This window comes from Xenopus tropicalis, chromosome 2 (assembly GCF_000004195.4).
Source record: "Xenopus tropicalis strain Nigerian chromosome 2, UCB_Xtro_10.0, whole genome shotgun sequence".
NCBI lineage: Eukaryota > Metazoa > Chordata > Amphibia > Anura > Pipidae > Xenopus > Xenopus tropicalis.
In genome coordinates, this window is record NC_030678.2 from 154,116,547 (window position 1) to 154,136,152 (window position 19,606).

The 19,606-nt window shown below is 41.5% G+C and overlaps 1 protein-coding gene and 1 long non-coding RNA gene across 4 annotated transcripts in view; one reads left to right on the plus strand and one right to left on the minus strand.

Moving 5' to 3' along the window:
* The window catches only part of LOC105946588, a 44,488-nt gene extending 41,203 nt beyond the window's left edge, over positions 1-3,285 (plus strand). The window contains exons 3-4 of the long non-coding RNA XR_004221385.1: positions 1,864-1,994; positions 2,458-3,285. This is a non-coding gene — a long non-coding RNA (uncharacterized LOC105946588). The remainder of the gene's footprint in view (positions 1-1,863; positions 1,995-2,457) is intronic.
* Positions 3,286-18,156, minus strand: uspl1 (ubiquitin specific peptidase like 1). Of its 3 annotated transcripts, XM_018091733.2 has the most exons (9): positions 17,823-18,138; positions 13,614-13,784; positions 12,397-12,525; positions 9,005-12,251; positions 8,820-8,915; positions 7,320-7,449; positions 6,315-6,440; positions 5,403-5,557; positions 3,286-5,318 (listed from the first exon to the last, which is right to left on the minus strand). In XM_018091733.2, exons 2-9 carry the CDS (start codon positions 13,737-13,739, stop codon positions 3,586-3,588), a joined length of 5,742 nt encoding a protein of 1,913 aa, XP_017947222.2. In that variant the 5' UTR covers positions 13,740-13,784; positions 17,823-18,138; the 3' UTR covers positions 3,286-3,585. The 3 variants fall into 3 exon arrangements, with proteins under 3 accessions (XP_017947222.2, XP_017947223.2, XP_017947220.2); XM_018091734.2 differs by lacking the exon at positions 13,614-13,784 and having other exon boundaries at positions 17,823-18,156; XM_018091731.2 differs by lacking the exon at positions 17,823-18,138 and having other exon boundaries at positions 13,614-16,530.
* Positions 18,157-19,606: the final 1,450 nt, after the last annotated feature.

The window sequence follows — 19,606 nt, forward strand, 5'->3', positions numbered from 1 at the left end:
GTATAAAAGTAATAACAATATAATGTACTGCTGCCCTGCATTGCTACAACTTGTGTGTTTGCCTCAGAAAGTCTACTATAGTTTATATAAATAAGCTGCTGTGTAGCCATGGGGGCAGCCATTCAAAGGAGAAAAGGCACAGACACATGGCAGATAACAGATAAAACACCATTGTATTCTACAGAGCTTATCTGCTATGTAACCTGTGCCTTTTCCCCTTTTTTCCAGCTTGAATGGCTGCCCCCGTGGCTACACAGCAGCTTATTATATAAATTATAGTAGAGTTACTGTAGCAAACACATTAATTTTACCAGTGCAGGGCAACAGTGCATTATATTCTAATTACTTTAAAACAATTTCATTTTTTGGTGTTACTGTTCCTTTAACTGAAAGACTGCTTCATGCAAACCTACGGGTAGCAGTTTGACAATCTGTGGGTTCATGTCTGGAACTAATCTAAGTGTGCATTGGCTCCACCTCCTGCACCCAATTCCACCCTGACCCCGCCTCTGTTTCATGATCCTTAAACTAATACACTACAGTGGCAGGGTTGGACTGGGTGGAGCAGGGCCCACAGGGGGCCACCCGAGGGTCCCTGTACCCCCCCAAGGGGCCCAAGCAGTGTCCTCTACATCCCGTGCAGGGGCACCACCACCCGCCGACCCCCTTCCCTGAGTGCACGTAAATGAACCCTACCTTCAATGCGTTGGTGGAGGGGAGGTAGGCCCGGGGGTAGCACCTGTCGGGGATCACTTGGGGGTGCCTAACATTTTGGCACCCCCAAGTGACTTAGCCTTTCCTTCTCCTTTAATTCCAGAAAAATGTGGTTTCCATGAAATGTCTGCACTGGGGACTTGCCACAAGATACTAATAACTGTCAGATCTGCTCCCCACCGAGTCCCCAGTGCCACCGGCATAATGTTATAGAGTTGGACCCCCCACAAAAAAATCCTAAAGGCCTTGACACATGTACATTTTTTAAACCTGCCCAATTGACATTGTGCAGATTTTGGTCCAGATATCAGTTGGGCCGGCCCATCTGCGGGCCTTTATACAGGGGCTGATGCACTGGCGGCCCAGACAGTTGGTGATATTTAGATAGGCCCCAGTAGCTCCCCAGCCTTGGATTGTGCTGCTCCGTGCTGCTGTCAGTTACTGGGATTAGGGGCCATGAGTGTGTAATACACTATTTGGGTGACGTGCTCATAGTGAAGGACTGAAAGCCCCCTGCCACTAACACCACAGGATTGGGGATGCTTCAAAAACTGGGCTGTTTTAAATGCACTGGATTCCAGACTTGCAGTGTAATGCTCCAGGGATAAACTTCTAGGCATCTATGCACCGGCCAATGCTTTAACATCAGACACAGACTTACATGCCCGGTGCCTGCGTGGCCTGGTTTATGTCGGCAAAGCAGCTCCTACTTACAGGGAAAGGATTAATAACCATAAATGCACTATTTCTTCTGCTTTAAATTTTGCTTATGGTGGGCAATATCGGGCTAATGCAATCGTAGTATTACGGGCCAATGCAATCGTAGTATACGGGCCAATGCAATCGTAGTATACGGGCCAATGCAATCGTAGTATACGGGCCAATGCAATCGTAGTATACGGGCCGTCGGACTAAGGACTGCATCAATGAGCCAATGCCATTCCTGATCCAATAGGAAAATCAAACCTGCCCGATTGATAAGCTGCCGAATTGGCTTGAAGGACCCGAATCAGCAGCTGAAATCGGCCCATATACGGCCACCTTTAGACTTGCTCAAATTGGAAGCCACATGGATATTCATACTTGACACGTGTCCTAAATGAACTGCTTACTTTATTCATCTGTATTTGATTTTTGCATTTAATTCAGATTATTTCGCGGATCTGGACTTCAATTTGCATGAATTTATTCTAAATGACAACTGTGCGATGCTTTGGCCACCTCAAATCTGACCAGGTTGTTCCCTGGGGGCCCTCAGGAATCAGCCGGGTCATAGACATGTATGTATACCGCTTCATTCTTAGTCATTGGTTTCTAAATAGAAATGTATTGGCGCACAGTTTGGTTAACTCCTAAGATTAACAAGTAACAAGATATTATAGTCTAAAGGTTCTGTATTCCATATTACAACTGTATACAGCACTACAGGCACGCGTGATTGGTTCCTCTTACATTATTTTAGCTGACAGTCTGTCGCTAGTTCCTTATTCTCCCAATTACCTTTTCATTTTACCTTACAATAACCAATTCCAGCAACTCTCTATTGCCCTTCCTGCTGGGCTTGTGTTTTGAACTGTTTTCTTTGGTCTTATGGAAATATATAACTGTGCTGTGCCCCCCCCCCCCCATTAGTTGCAGGAACGTGGCAAAGATTGGTCTATTAATATGAACGGTTAGATTTGTGAATGTTGTACAAAGGTGAACAACCCCCCTTTAACCATGACTGCGCCTTTGTTTTTCCAGGACAGTTCAATACAGCGAGTACAGTATCCTCGTGTGGCGACAGGTTCCTTTCTGATGTCAATCACTGGTCTATTGGGGCATTAGTAGTGTCTAGCTCTGCATTAACAGCTGTCCATTTGATCTTCAGTGCACTAGATCTCAGCACACTACGTAATGTGAGTTACAGTAATACTATGAATACTATACTGTAAGTTGCTGTCAGCATGTAACCAGTTTCCAACAAGGTCCGTACTGCCTGCCAACTGACCAGCACAGGACTGTATGCTTTTGTGCTACTGTCTGTAAGATACACAAATGGTAGTGCATGAGTCCTTCTACGCATTATCTACCCACCATCGTGTTGATCACTGATTATGTCAGTTCTGCCCATTGACGCTTTCTTCTGGAGTCTGTCAGATCCTGCACGTCCCAGGTACAATAAGCTGCTTCACTCCACATGATGATTTACCTCAATATACACCAATCCAGTTGTCTGCTCATCACATGTAGCCCTGTCCCTTGGCACTCCAGTATTTTCACTTACCTTGGTTGTTTCGAGCACCCAGCAGATGTTTTTGCTAAAACTTACTTTACTCTATAAAGAGGCAGACTGTTAATGGATCCTAACGAAATACTGGAATGGGACAAATACCCCACATATGTCTGAACTCACTGCTTTCTGGGATATTCAACAGGAAAGGGGGAAAAAGGTAAAAGAGCTCAGTAAAGAATGGAAACATCCAGCTCACCCCCATTCCCAGGCTTTATTTGGAGTGACTCCATGCCAAAAACAACCAGTATTCTACCTCCAAGCTGCGGTGCTGAATAAAGTTCATGGAAGACAAGAAATACTGTTCAAATATTTACAGTTTTTTTTAATAGATCACAATATTAATTTGACAAATATAGTATCTTTCCACACTAAAAACATTTCCTAAGGACAGGGGTAGAACAACAACACAACATACATACCCCCCCATTAGTTCTTAATCATTATCTTCTCAATACTCAAATGGTTCTAAGGGGAGAACTATTCATTTTTAAGTGCAAAGAAATACCTCTTGGTAGAAGAGGCTGGGTCTTGCTGGCAAGCTCACACATGCGCCTAGCTTGGGCCCCATGTTCTCATGCAGGTGAATACACAATTAGTTAAAACATATCATCAAAAGGTGAGAAATAATCCTCGTTCAGCATGTGCATTGTGGAGGTTGACAGCATATCATGGAAGACGTCCCCCACGTTAGTGTTATTGTGGCTGTCGGAAGCACGCTGTAAATTGGACTGGCCGATATTAGCACTGTCCTGTGAGACCTCTTTGCCACTTGGGTTACTGGTTCCATAACTGCCACAGGAGGGGTTGTAACCATCTACATACATCTCTAAAAAATTACTGTCATCCATGCTCTCCTGCGGGGCGTTGCTAGGGGGTGGGGAGAACAATTCCGCAAAGAATTCCGCATCTCCTGGGCTGCTGCATATCGACGTGCAAGAGCTCATAGTGCACACTGATTCAGTGTCGGCATTATCGATTTGCTCTTGGAGTTCCTGCAAGAACCCGCGTAATTGTTCACGCCTGCTGGTGCTGCTACGCTCCAGATCACTACCAGCCTGTGACTTTCCAAGCATATCTATGGCGGCCAATTCATGTTTCTTAGCCTTCAACTTTTTCAGCATTTTCAGTCTAAGCCTAAGCACCTTATCCTCCTTAGACAGAGAAACATTTTTTGCCAAGTCTTTGGTATTACCGAGTCCTAACCGCCCATTTTTAAGTCGATTTGAAACCAGTGGCTGGAACGTTTGGCTAGAGATGGCAGGTTTGGGTGCAGTGGAATTATCCTTCGTGGGACCTACACCAAGGCAATTGTCCGAGCTGAATGAATTACCGACACGTTTAGCTTTAAAACCATCAAAGCTCTGGGCCTGTTTAGTAGATGCCTGCAAATCTGTTGTCTTCAGCAGGGGAAATCGGATTGGAGTTTTTGCCACAGTTTTCTTATTTGCACAGGGCACATTAGATGTCAGGAACAAAGGGTTTTTATTTAGTAGACTCTTCATCCAACTTCCAACAAAGGCTTTTTTTGAACTGGAACTGTTAGGGAGGGGAGTACTGGCGCTGTTAGGGGCAGGGGGACTGGCGCTGTTAGGGGCAGGAGGGCTGGAAATGTGAGGGGCAGGAGGGCTGGAAATGTGAGGGGCAGGAGGGCTGGAAATGTGAGGGGCAGGAGGGCTGGAAATGTGAGGGGCAGGAGGGCTGGAAATGTGAGGGGCAGGAGGGCTGGAAATGTGAGGGGCAGGAGGGCTGGAAATGTTAGGGGCAGGAGGGCTGGAAATGTTAGGGGCAGGAGGGCTGGAAATGTTAGGAACTGGAAGAGAACCACCAGCGAAAGAGCTTTCCTTCATTGTACCAGAACATAGATTTTGATCACATTGCCCATCAGCAACTGCTTTGAGGGTTACAGGGGATGAATGTGTTTCAGCAATGAGACTTGGCTGCTGGGCTGCCTCAGAGTTGTTCTCAATCACATTACCCGATGCATCAATTGGAATTTCAATGAGAGTGAGCGTTATGATGTCGTCATCATGAAAACCCTCCATTCCAGAGAGTACGCTGGAAGCATTTGGAGCATCTCTTAGAGGTGAAGATGCAGCATTCGGAGCAGCTGAAGGAGACAGGTGCAGGGTCTGAGATAAAGATGAAGGTGAAGTAGATAAAGAATTAAGTGCTTTGTTTTTTGTTTCAGGTTCCATTGCATGGTGTGCTCCAGTGCTGTTGGTAATCTTCTTTTCCCATATTACAATATGAATTTCTGAAGCAGGAACCTCAAAACAGTTCTGTTTTATGCAGAAATACCCTTTCAGGTCATCAGATTCCAGCCATGTGCCTGGAAAACAAGTTGGAAGTTAACATACAGGAAGTGAGCCAGCCATACAGTTACATGGTTAATAAATGTACAAAGAACACTCACCATCCTCATTAGCAATCCAAGATGAGAAATGGTCTTCACTATACTGGATGACAGTCTTTACTTCATACAGGCAGCCTTCAAAGTGAAACGAGTACATGCCTAAATCATTGCTTGGCAGGCCTTCCACAAAGTGAAGTATGAATAGGTCATGGATCCTAAAGCAAAAATGTTTTTGTTAGTTAAGAATGACTGGTCAATTACTTTGTTTCATTGCTTTAAATGTGACTAGCCTCACAAACCAAGCCCTTAAAGGAGACATATTGGATAAATGGGAAAAAAAGGTAATTTTGTAGGCAATTATGAATAATATCCGGCGCTGGTTTCCCTTTGGGCTAAACATTAACCCTATCTGTAACAATGGCCCCTTTATTGGAGCTCCCTATAGGTCCTATCACTTCTCTGTCCGAGTTTGAAATGAAGAGTGGGCGTGTCCTAATGGTCCCTGCCAGAAGCACAGTAGGAGGGGGAGAGCCAATCACAGCCCTGCACTCACACAAGCAAAGACAGGCTTCAGTTCCCTATCAGGTCAGCCTAGCTGCTGATTGGTTCCTATCCTACAGTGCAGGGTACGGAGGGCCGCCGGCTCCCCAGCTCATCCAGAGAATTCAGCCAGCAGGAAGTGGAGCTGATGGGCGGGGCTAGTGGGGTTTTTATGGAATTTCTCAATAAATCAATCAGAAACACAACTTTTTTAAGCACAATCCTTCTATATCTAGAGGAGTATAATTCCCTGGTACATTCATAATTTTTATAGGATATGTCTCCTTTAATGTCATGTGATGAGAAAGTGCTGCACATGAAAGTGACGTTTTTTCTTCCAACAATAAAGCATTTTTGGTAATATTGTTCAGAGAGACTTTTTAGCACTAGCACTCCATCTAAACAAAATAATTCTTTAAGCACAAAACTTACTTTTTAATACGAAAAGCACGTATCTGATCTGTACCCAGGCATTTGTTGCAAGGAGCTTTATGGATAGCATTTAGGGGTGTCCATTCAGGTAAGATCTTAGTGAATGTGGACACAGTCCGTTGGTGCCTGCAAAAAACAAAGCTTGCTTGATTATCCATATGATTAATGTGCAAAAATATTTCTTGGTCTACAAGAGTATGACTTAGAGGGAAGTTTTAGAAAAACACTAACAAAATAAAAAAAAAGCATGGTGGGAGCTGGAAAACCAGTAGGTTTAAGTCAGCTCTGGTCCATGCACATGCAGAGATTAGCTGCCTGCTCCATCGCTACAAAGCTGCCAATCAACTAACCCATGCCTGGTCCCAAAAAACCACCTTGCCAATGGATATCAGATCTTCACATATATATGGATACTGGCAGAATCCCATTGGCTGAGAAGTGCACTAGTCGATGAATGCAGTTCATCCCTCCAAACTATGTAGGACCAGGCACTGCTATACCCCAACCTAAAAGAGCAGAGCAGCAGTGTAACTGGGCACCATCTTCCGTTCAATCGTAGAAGCCTTGGGTCTCTCCGCCGACACGGAGCCTGCTTGAGCATGTGCAGTTGGGGCTATCAGGGAATCAGGGAGCTTTTATAGCTGGGGGGTGTAGTTCTCCTTTAATATGACATATTATTAGCAATAAGCGGGCCAACATTTTTAAGAACTGACTACAGATGGAGCTTTCGCTACACAGATTACTTGGTATATACCAGATAAATAGATCTAGATTCCGATGGTTTCATATGATAAAATAGATCAAAATACATTTTTCTAAAGAACTGATGACATTAGAAGCAAAGGAACACAATGAATCCAGGCTAGAACCCCTATCTCCCTATCTGGGATAAAATGAGAAGTCATTAGTGTAGTGTAGTGTTAGTGGCACAATATTATAGAAGCTTTCAGTAACACAGTTATAGCTTTCTACTTGGTGTTTGTAGGAATTTTCTTTTTAACTTACTTATTTTGGTATTGGTAGCCACATAGCTTGCATGTAAACTCCCATACACCTGAGTGCACAAAACAGGATTCTATCTCTGGAACCAGCTGCAGCAGTAACGGCAAAGCAAACACAGGGCTCTCTTTATCTCCTGCATTAGAATAAAATACATGAAAAATATAAGAGATCATCCAGATTGTTTAACCACAGCTAGAAAGCTACTCAGGCAATTCATTAAATGAATGTTAAAATAGCAATATATGAGGTGTTTCTTTCAATCTGTGGAACCAGGTTTGTCTGTGTAAAAAACAATGACATTTTTATTAATTTATGAAAGTTCAGATAGTATTTATGCTCCTTTTCTGCAGTGCAGCTGTCAAACAGGGGGGTTTATTTTGCCTTAAAAAAAAAAATGTTTTTAAAGTTTATCTACGCTCGGTTGTCTTTCAACTGGCAGGACATAATCCCGAATGAAAGCAAGACGCCCATTTACCAACGTTTGGATCTTATTTTTAATATTTCTTGTTAAACTTTTTTTTTTTTTTTTTTACAGGAAAAAACTATTATTGCCATTTATGCATCAGTGCAGCGTTTGTGAGTGCTTATGGCTGTATTTACATTACCTTTCTGATAAGCTTACTCAGTTTTTACCTTTCCTTCTCCTTTCAATTGGCTTTTCTTTGCCGTTTCAGGTTTTTTTTACTTTCATTTGTGCAACAAAATGAAAAAAAAAAAAATCACGTTTTTGCTGCTTTATACTCCCTGCTGTGCTACTAACCAAACTTTTATCCTGCCTTGTACCCTAACGTCATCTAAAATGAAAATACTGCCATAGGGTTGATTCTGGATTAAAGGGTACATATAATGTCAACTGTTTATTATACATAGTCAGATTAGACAAAGAGCTTTATAAGCTGCAGATCTGTTCCATCAAAGCTAACATTGGCCAAATGAGGAATTCTACTTACACTAAAAAGCTGTCCATTAGCATTAGTCCAACAAAAGGTTAGTCACTTCTTACACACCTGAAATGAAGGGGTGTCACCCAATTAAAAGGATGCTGCTCATGGAAGGTATATAAGGTAACAGAGTGCTCCCAGTGCTAAAGGGGTTATTAAAAGTGAACTACAACAGCCAATCACTAGGTACCTAACCAGTAGATAAATAGTAAATGTAATATCACAAAAACATAAAAAAATAAAATAAATAAATAATAAAGGGGGGGGGATATAATACGTAGCAAAATAGGTCTGGGTAAGTGATGGTGAAGCTCCTCATTGAACCACTGAGGTGAACAGCCAAAGAGATGCACTATTTCAATAAATAATGGCACAAATTGCTGGTGACCCCAATAGCAGTATATATTTTCTGTTAGAGCTCTAAAAAATCCTATTTGTAGTGGGTTTCTGGCAGAAGTACTGGCTATAATGAAATGATGGGATAGCTTTATTTGTAAAACAGCACCAGGTTGCCAATTGCTCCTTGGTTCTATTTATCACTACTAGAGAATAGTTAACTTACCCAATTCACACTTTAACAAGGGCTTTATTTCATCAAAGATGGTCATTCGCACTTTATTCAGGATGTTTTCAGCTTGAGATAAATTCTTTGGACGTCCTTTAAAACAAACAAAAAAATGATTTATAAATGGTTTGAATATGAGCAGATAAGGTAAGGAAATAAATCAGACTTTGGACGTTACTAACCTCGTCTGGATGTGCTTTTTATTAATGCATTGGCCTCCTTGTATTTCTCCAGAAGAAGGTGAATGATTGAGCTTTCTGCAACCCTTCGCTGTGCCACAATGCTATTCAGGCTAGCAGAATGCACCAGTGCTGCCAATATGCAGTCCAACCAGCAGAGGAAGAGGGTGTTTCTCCATTGAAGCAGCTTCTTTTCACACGGGGCATCGTGGGAACCGAGTTCAAGGGAAGGGTTTGTGGAGGTACCCTTTAAGGCTACATGCATGTTCTCTGAGCAGTTTGATTTTTTTTTGGGACAGCAATCTTCCAAGCTCCCCTCTGGCAAAGACAATACAACATCTACATCCTTTGGGTCCTTTATGTGATCATCAGTAAGCATTACAGAACTGTCTGTTTCAAAGCTCTCATTTTGCTTTTCTCTTTCAAAATGGCCCAAAGAAGTATCAAAGGATCCATCGCTTTTATCTTGTACAACAGTGGGTTCCTTACACACAGGACTGCACCCCAACTCTGGTGTATCAGAAACATCTAATGCCTGTACAGCACTATGAAATAAACCAGGGGAGACTGTAATTGTAGATGCCCCATGGCTGAACAACACACTCTGTCCTGGGTGTGCAAAAGTTGTTGCTATAGCTTTCTCCTGATTAATGCTATCACTACTTCCCATTGTAGAGTTTTTGCTGAGGACACTGTCACACAAGCCTAAAACTGTATTTGCTTCTGCTTTTGGATCAACAAGAGCTGGGCTGCTTGTTTTGTGATATAAATGCAATATTTCTCCGTTGGATAAAGAACTTGCATTTGCTGTGGCATCCCTAGATTCTTCCACATTAGTAGTGTCACTGCACAAAGAGTTAGACAAATCAGTTGGTGCATTGTTCAGAGATATATACAATTCTTTCATTGGATTTACATTTCTTTCACGGAGTTCCTTACACACTGGATTAGACTCCTTCCTTGGTGTATCCAATGCTTTCATTTCAGATCCAGTGCCATGAGTCACACAAGTAACTGCAGGGTCAGACATAGGATGGCTGTATACAACATGCTGTTCTGGCTGAAAACAATGTGGTACTGTAGCTTCCTCTGAAATTATTTTGCTGCTATCTTTTAAATTAATATTATTGCACAGATTGCTATCACACGTGTCCATGACCAAGCTTTCTATTGCTTGTGGCAAAGGCTTAATTTGACTGTTTAGTTTCTTATAGTCAGATATTTCCCCATCCAATGTTGAACTTCCAAGAGCCATTTTATTTCCACATTCTTCCTCCTCAGTTGTTTCACTATGTAAAGAGCTAGACAATTCCATCAATGTACCTTCATCTTTTTGCTCAGAAGAAAGCTTACATGACAGAACTGGCACGGATGGAGGTTCACAAGTGCTTTGACTGTTGCTCTTGCCCCTACATAGTTCTGTAGATATAACCTCTGGAAGTGGAGTTACCTGCAGGCTTTTAACTTTATTGATTTTGTCAGCACCACCAACATTGAAGGCAATATGGGACACAGTGAGATCATTTCCATCGCTTGGATGATCATGATGAATTTCACTGATGAGCTGACATGAATCTGAGGAATTATGTACTCCAAGACTGTTTGCTATTTTATCTGTTATGGACAATTGACTGCATGTGGAAGGTACAACAAGGGTTTGACTTTTACAGTCTTCCAACAATGGGACTGCCTCTGGTTCTCCTTCCTCAAGGCAAACATTATTGCTGGATGCACTGGATTTGTCACTCGGTCCGTTTTTTTCAATTAGAGGATTTTTTCTTTGCAAAGCAGATGAAGGTAAAGATCCAAAACATTTCTCATCATCTTGTACCTTACTACAGGATTCTGAAAAGTACTCTTTTAACAATAAGGTTGCCTCTGGTACTACTTTCTCAAGGCAAGTATAATTTCTGGAGCTATTAGATTTATCAACCAGGGATCTCTCTTCCAGTGGAGGCTCATTTTCATGCAAATCAGATGAAGGTAAAGATCCAAAACAATCTTGTACCTCCCTATATGTTTCTGATAAAACCACTGGGGTTGCCTCTGGTAATACTTTCTCAAGACATGGATTATTGTTGAAGGCACTGAGCTTGTCACTGTGGGCATACGCTTTCATTTGTAAAGCTGTTTCAAGCAGTGGGGAAGAGGGCAAACGTACACACACTTTCTGAACATCTTCTACCTCACTGTGTGATTTGGACAATATCGTAAACTGGGAGGTTTCCCCCTTTCCTTCATTAAGAACAACATTGCTGGATCCAATTGATTTAACACTTATGGTATTTTCTTTTGTTTGACCCACTGTTCCAAGCAAAGAGGATGATTCTTCAGATGTGTGCACATTTTGTGAAGCCCCAAAAAATGAATGCAATGGAGGAGACGACGGTAAAAGTTCAAATGCCATGTTGAAACTATCCTCTTTCTTCATGTTGCTGTCAGACATGGCGGCAAGAGCTGTTTCTGATGCTACTTTTTCAAGACAAGCACTACTGCAGGAGGCACTCCGTATATCACTCTGTTTATGTCCCTCCTTTAGAGCACTAAGCCTTAAACGAGGTGAGCCTAAAGGTGCACAAGTACTAAGGACAGATACTGAATGGCACATATTGGCTTCAGCCTTTGTAAATCCATTTAAAACCTCAGCTATTCCAGCATCTGTCTTTTGGTTTATACATGTTGGTGGGTCATTAGCAGCATTCACCGACTGTGATAATGTGTGCATATCTTTAGTAGCAGGTACATTCCATTTTAAAGGAGAAGGACCATTAATTGATGCAATGGTCATTCCCATAACTTGATTTTGCACAGCTTCTTCGTGAAATGCATTTAAGGCTTCCTGCGGGTGATTAGGTTGGTTTGAGTCCCGCAGAGCAAATTCAACTGAAGGTGCCCTGTCACCATGTGGACTTGCAGAATTGCAAGCTGAAACTTTGCACATTCCATATTGCTGCTGACTTCTCTCATCCTGACCATTCTCTGAAGGGCCAGGTACACTTGTATGAGATTCTTTAGGTAAACACGGAGACATTGATTTGTAGCCTTTATTTTGTGCAGATAAAAATAGGTTTTCTGAAATGTACTCTCCAGAGACAAAAGAATCAGTCTTATGCTTCTTCACACAGTTAGTTGTTACAGAGGTGTCTAAAAGACACCGCTTCTTCTGCTTTCCTGGGCTATGGTGTTTCTGTAGATCTGCTGTGTTTGCAATTATGTTATCCAGAGGTGTATATCCCAAGGGATATATGCACTGAGGGAAAAAAAATAAATCACACTGTAAGGATGGATACGTGAAAATTAACTAGAAAGCAAAATGTACAATGGAATATCATCCCCAATTTACTATGCTATTTCAGCTCAAAACAGCCATTAATTCCAAATGAAGACAACCATACCTGTGGATTGGCACAGAGATATATAGACTGAGTGAAATTAAAGCGATATGTCCGGAGAGCTTGCAGCTGGCCTTTGGCCTTGCATACTGGGCAAAATCCATCAGCAGGAGCTGCACAGGGGTCAACATTCTAGGAGGTTAAAAAAAGCTGCATGTCAGTTAACAGAAGGTGGCACATTTTTCTTATATTATACATAGGTCAGGGATATTTTGCCAATCTTTTTATACTTAAACAGCTTAGCATACATTTAAACAGCCATGTGAGCATATTAACATTTATTTGTATCTGCAAATATTTATACACAAATCATCTCCTTCTACTTATGCAAACATATTTGCGGGGTATAAATATAGATAGCTCTGGGTTCCTACTGCTTTATAGGGCAATGTGTCTAAAAATACTTTTTGTTGGTGTTTTTAAGGAAAGAAATTGCCCACTTTCGCATAAACCAGCAAAAAGAAATGGGACGATAATGACTGATATATGCAAGAACTTGTGTGTAAAACTTACTAGCTATTTTTACCAGTGAATGCTTCACTTTTTTTATATTATATATCCTCCTCTGCTTTAGATAAACCATTTGCTTTTGGGAGTATGGAGGTAATTCCCAGAGCAGATGTTTCCCCAATATTCCCACCTTGAGGTGGGCGACATTAGATTGATCTGAATGTATGGCACAAGGCCAAATTATTGAACCACATTGACAGGCCTTCGGGGCGAAGACCACATCACTGAGCTGATGTGCTCCTCACCCCAACAGGATTTTTTTTTTTTCTTTTAAAACTGCCTGAGCAACATCTGCCCACTTTAAGCCAGATATATGTGGGTTAAGCCGATTTGAGGGCCCTATGCATTGGCCGATAAGCTGCCAACTTGGTACTGCGACAGCTTTTATTGGGACGTGTATGGCCACCTTTATCCAAGGAACTAGTCATCCCTCACAAACAACAGATACACTTAGAGAGATAGCACATTTATATGGAAATGTTGCCTATTGTGTATTAAGTGCAGGATGAGGTGCATGCATAATGTTAAATAATACAGTAACAAAAAAAAATAGACTGAGATAAAAAGCATCAGCCTATAAAAACGACCATTTTGAATAATCTTTCGCCTTTTTTTCCACTTTGAGCTTTCCGTGGAAGAGGAAAAAAAAAAATAACCATTGAAAATGTGCGCAGTTTCAATAAATATATAAAATGAAAAGTTACACTGACTTTTCCCAAGCACCCCACCGTGTGGAGTGAAGATTTATCTAAAATAGACCCTTGTCCAACCAGTGACACTGTAGATCCAGGAGTCTCTGAAGCCATCGTTGTGAACCATTGGCTTACTTTAGTCATACCAAATTTACCCTGCCAGCACCGTTAAGGACATATCAGAAAACCCTGAAAGACAAGTGAATAAAATATTATTTGCATTAGACACCATGATACTGGACTACCATCTTACCCAAAACAACACATTTATAACGTCCCCCCAAAAAATAAAGTAGTTTACCCCAGATAGAAATCTATATAGGGGGATTTGTACAACTTCTATTTACTGAAAAGTCAAGGGACAGATGTTTCATTGGGGCTTTAGCTGCCCTGCATATAATGCAATTATTATTTTGGTCCTCCAGAACTCATAATGAGGTAACCAATATATGGAAAATATGGTCATAGAAATAACCACTCTTTGGTTCTGAAATATCTAAACAAGGGCTGTCCAAATGGTGTGTCCCCCATCTATCTGGCTGCTGTGACTGCTTACCCTTGTGTGCCATACTCTGCCTGCCCCTTACTGCCTGTGTGGTGTGTGCCATACTCTGCCTGCCCTATGCTGCCTGTGTGTGCCATACTCTGCCTGCCATACCCTGCCTGTGTGTGCCATACTCTGCCTGCCCTATGCTGCCTGTGTGTACCATACTCTGCCTGTCCTATGCTGCCAGTGTGTGCCATACTCTGCCTGCCCTATGTTATCTGTGGGAGGAGAACTTGGCAGGTTTTTTCTTGTTAACATTTGGAAATAGTTGTTAGGGTGTCCCTTGGGTGTGTAATTATATACTAGCTTTTTTTGTGCTACCCACAGGAGAGAAGGAGGCATATGGATTTAAGGGTGTTGCTTAATATGACAAGATAAACTTCTTTTACATATGAACGAAGGGTGATATCCCTACAGTGAGTACCAACCATGTGGGTTTTTGCTGCGCTACCACCAATAATGTGGGTATGGTCTTAAAAGCTGTTGTGATAACATGGCTGTGGCTTTAAAAAGGAGAGAGGTCAAAACTGACTCATTATCAGCCCCTCCACCACGAAGGCCAGAAAAATTCCAGCCCCTCTGTACCACAAAAGTTGGACAGCACTAATCTAAACCGTAAAAAACACATACATAGCCCTCAACCATACTTACCCTATTTGCATCTCCTCCCATTAACTACATTGCATGGGGACCAATGCATTAAAGTGGGGGGCCACCTTTAAGTTAAGTTTTAGTATCTTACAGAATGACCTATTCTTAGCATATTTTCAATTGGTCTTCATTTTTTATGGTTGCGGATTTATTTGCCTTTCCCTATACTGCTTTTATTCAGCTCTCAAATCACTGACAGCAAAAAAAGTATTATAAAAATAGTAGCAGAAAATAGAAAAAGAGCATTACTCTGTAAGGCTACAATAATATAGTTTTTGCTACTGTTTATTACTTTTCTTTCTATTCAGGCTCCCTACTATCGATATTTCCGTCTCTTACAACATTCTAAAACTTAAGTTAAAGGTAAACAACCCCTTTAAGATTATCAGCTATGTTTATAATATGCCTATGTAATGCTATGTTCCACTATATAATACATTTATTAGTGCTAATGTTTTTAAAGACCGACTCCTTATTAATTACTGATATTAACTGTGGATATTTTAAACCAAATGTTTAGCTCCATTATTTTTCTTACTTATTAACTGCAATGTATTTTTGTTTCTAGTGTCTCTGACCAAACTAGTTAACAGGACCTGCAGCGGTCTGTATCAGTAATCACATTTTGTCACAGCTTTGGGAATACTATTCACAACAAACACTTTTATAAAAAAAACTTGAACCCAGCAATCTTATCGCATATAATGCATAATACACCCATAATCAAACAGAGAGGTAGCGACTGTCCCTATACAGTGCTGTTTCCTTCACCACTGTTCTCTCACCACACCAAAATATTTGTGCTGTAATTAATGCAAGAAAGCAAGAGAATGTAGTGCTCCAGAATTCAGTGAACAGTTGCCAGGCTTCAGTGTGCTCCTGGTGTCTGGGTAGAAATGTTCACAACAGTAATCAGTGCAAATATATCAAACAGGTTTAACAGCAAGGCATATGCATGCAGGCTTTCTCCCTAAATTCAGTATATAGTGTGTACTGATGTATCATAACATGCAGAGAACAAGACAAAATATACAAATGGAAAAATGCTACATCATCAGTGTTGGGACCAGCATCACATTCTGTTTTGTGAATGAGATGTAGAGACCTGCCATTAACAGCAATAATAATAATAATGTTGGATAGCAAGTAATGAACGTGCAGCTATGCCTACAATTTCAGCACAGGCCTTTAGATATACAGTACTGGTCAAAATCTCAAGGTACTGGTCAAAATGCACCTTGTCCAGGGCTTTCACAAAGTAGTTGACCTTTAAAGCAGAAGTAAAGTTAAAATTACTGTGATTGCATCACTTACCCAATACCCTCTTCTCTTTACATAAAACTTCACTGCCCCAGGGTACTTCTGTAAAAACACCACTTTGCAATCTTTGCTTCTCCCTTCTTCTCGGCAGGTGCGTATTCACAGTTAAAAGACCAACTTTTAGCAAAAAGATGTATTTTTCACATGATGCACCGGCCCAGAAGAAAGAAGAAGCAGCAGAAGATGATGACTATGAAGTGGTGCTCATACAGAAGTACCCTGGGTCAGGGCTAACAGCAGACCTGGCCTGGGGTTAACATGTAAGTTATTGTAATCACAGGGGGGTGAATGACATTTAACCAACGGTCGCCAAGATAACCTTAACATTCTTATATACATTAAACAAGTGAGTGATTTTAATGGAACAGTTCAGTGTAAAAATGAAACTGGGTAAAATGGACAGACCACGCAAAATAAAAAATATTTGCAACGTAGTCAGTTAGGCAAAAATGTAATCTATAAAGGCTGGAGTGGGCAGATGTCTAACATAATAGCCAGAACACTACTTCCTGCTTTACAGCTCTCTAACCTCTTAGTTAGTCAGTGACTTTAGGGGGGGTCACATGGGACATAACTGCTCAGTTAGTTTGTGAACATACAGGTCAGATTCAAAAGCAAACTAAAGGCCCCCATACACAGGCCGATAGAAGCTGCCGATATCGGTCCCTTGGACCGATTCGGCACCTAATCGGCCCGTGTATGGGCAGAAACGAGCAGCCTGGCCGACCGATATCTGGCCAATTTTAGGTTAGAAAATCCAGTCGGATCGGGGACCGTATCGGCTCGTTGATGCGGTCCCCGAACCGACTGCCCATCGCCCTGGGGCCAAACGATCGGATTATTTCTTTTTTTAAAGCAACTTGCTACCCAATATCGCCCACCTGTAGGTGGGGATATCGGGTAAAGATCCGCTCGCTTGGCGATCTTATAGTGTATGGGGACCTTAACAGTTTGGGACAGTTATGTCCCATATGCCCCCCCACTCAAGTCACTGATTGGCTACTGACTGCTACTGGCTTAGAGAGCTGAAAGGAGGAAGTAGAGTTCTGGCTATTATGTTAGACATCTGCTCACTCCAGCCTTTATAGATTACATTTTTGCCTAACTAACTATATTGAAAACATTTTTTATTATGCGCATTCTGTCTATTTCACCCACTTTCATTTTTACATTGAACTGCCCCTTTAAAGAGATAGGAAAATGTCATTACAGTTGTCTGACCCTTTCTGATTGGTGCATCGCCTGTTTCTTGACATGAGCGATAATATGAAGGCTTCTCATAAACATTCTCAAAAGTCAGAAACATAAGCACAAAGGACAGAGAGACACTACTTTTAATTGTAAATATATTTACGAATAACGGTAAAAGCATAGGAGCCCTGTAACGAATGCACATTGGACAATTGCTTAGACTTGTAGTCCCTGAGGCGACACTCTGTTGTTGGGTTTCCTTGCCCTTACACAATAGCCACAGTGACACTTGTTAATGCTGAATGTGCATAGGGCTCAGTGCTACCAATGGCTGTACACACCAGAATACAACTACAATACACACAATGTACGAATATAATCTGTTATTACATTAAACACCCCCCCAGTGCATGAGCCGTGCCGTTGTGCCGTTTCTCTATACAGGGCGGATAGGGACAACTCCCCGGGACTACTGGGCGCTGTGACAAGTCCCTCACACCTGTGCCATGTCCTCTCACCTTGCAGCTCTGCGTTACTTCTCCGCCCCGGCAGCAGCAGCACCACCAGCCACAAGCACAAACACGCCGCCACTGAGCCGACTACACGTGAAGCCGCAGACGGTGGGAAAACGTTCCTTCTTCCGGCGCAGGCAAAATACTCACTTCCGCCCGCTCCTCCAGCTTCCTGCATTGCTAAGCGTCTCTGTCTACCGCATGGAAGTTCGAGTTAACCCTTCATAGATATAGTGCAGGATCCCTGTTCTCAATTTAAAAAATGCATACATATTCGTTTTCTATATTGTATATGAAAAACGTTTGTCGCCTTTTGTCTGAAACGATCTTTGCACGAACGGCCGGTGATCACGTTATACTGCCATCTGAAGGTTGGAGGTGGAACTGCAGTTGGTCGTACTTGTTTACCATTTCAAGGCAAGAAGGCGTTCTATTGCTGAGTACAATATCAAAGTGGAATCTGAATATTCTTACACTTGTATGTATGTGTGTATGTATGTGTATGTATATCTTTATTTATAAAGCGCTACTGTACAGCGCTGTACAGTAGAATACATTAATACAAACGGGGTTAATAAGATAATAATAGATAGATACAAAGTATAACAATAAATACAGATAAATACAGTTGCAATAAGTTAAGAGTCGAGGACACAAGAGGAAGGAGGTCCCTGCTTACAATCTATACACTTAAGTTTATCGGCTGGTGGATGTGTTAATTAATAAAATTGTCTGACAATTTTTTCCAGGAAACTAGGATGTGACAAGTGCATGTACAAGGACTTCCAAAAATAAACAGGCAACTTACTGTTAGGGTTTTTAGTCACACCTAGAAATCAGACAGGGTGTTGTTTTTATAATAGCTGAATGAAAATTCTTAAACAATTTTTTTTGGGTCCTAACTGCCATACTTAAAAAGTCATGTGCAAATGAAACTGTTCTAAAGAGCACTGGAATTAATGTTTTTGATGGTTTATCTTTGTAGGGTAAAAATATGTGGGCGCGATGAGACAAAGTAAAATCAGTGTATTTTCAGAAATTCTAATTTTAGCAAAGCTTTGCAGTTAGGTGGCAGATTAGACATTTTATAGGTTTATAAGCTCTTTTGGGCAGGGCCCTTTTAACACCTTGTATTGATTATTGGCTGCGTTTTATGTAAATCTGTATAGCCAGTGTATACCCCCTTTTATTGTACAGCACTGTGGAATATGATATTGCTTTATAAGTAAATGCACATTATAATAAGGAGAAGAATGTATACTTTCCAAATATTGTTGAACTGGGACACCAAGGGCCCACCAACCGGAGCCCTATATAAACCTGGTATCCCTATGTTTGAGAGGTTTAATATTCAAATGCTACTGATTAATTAAACCTATTTCCAGATCACTGAAGTCTGGGAAGCATTTTATACATAGAAATATAACAGCGTCCCTAGCCGCAGCTACCAAAAATACACATTCAGGGCTAGTATTGACCTCTACTGAGCTGCTCCTCAACTCCATTCTCATTCCCTCCTCACACGCTTGTATTCAAGACTTTGCAAGGGCTGCCCCCCTTCTCTGGAATTCGCTCCCACAAACTGTCAGACTTTCTCCCAATCTCTCTGCCTTCAAGAGATCTCTAAAAACACATTTATTTAGAGAAGCTTACCTTAATCTAGTTTAACATAACCTCAGTGAGCCGCTAAAAGCAATACCCTGTGCCCCACCTCTCACAACTCTGGTCTTGCCCATTCCCACACCTTGTGTCTCAACCCTTTCTCCTTGTAGATTGTAAGCTCTTTTGGG

What these genes read in the sequence shown, in the direction of transcription:
- uspl1 (XM_018091733.2), bottom strand. Translation starts at nt 13,739, where the DNA reads ATGACTAAAGTAAGCCAATGGTTCACAACGATGGCTTCAGAGACTCCT. An exon ending in CGGTGGGGTGCTTGGGAAAA is followed by an intron (nt 12,526 to 13,613) that starts GTCAGTGTAACT and finishes TTAACCTCCTAG; the next exon opens with AATGTTGACCCCTGTGCAGC. An exon ending in GGCTACCAATACCAAAATAA is followed by an intron (nt 6,441 to 7,319) that starts GTAAGTTAAAAA and finishes TGTTTTTTGCAG; the next exon opens with GCACCAACGGACTGTGTCCA.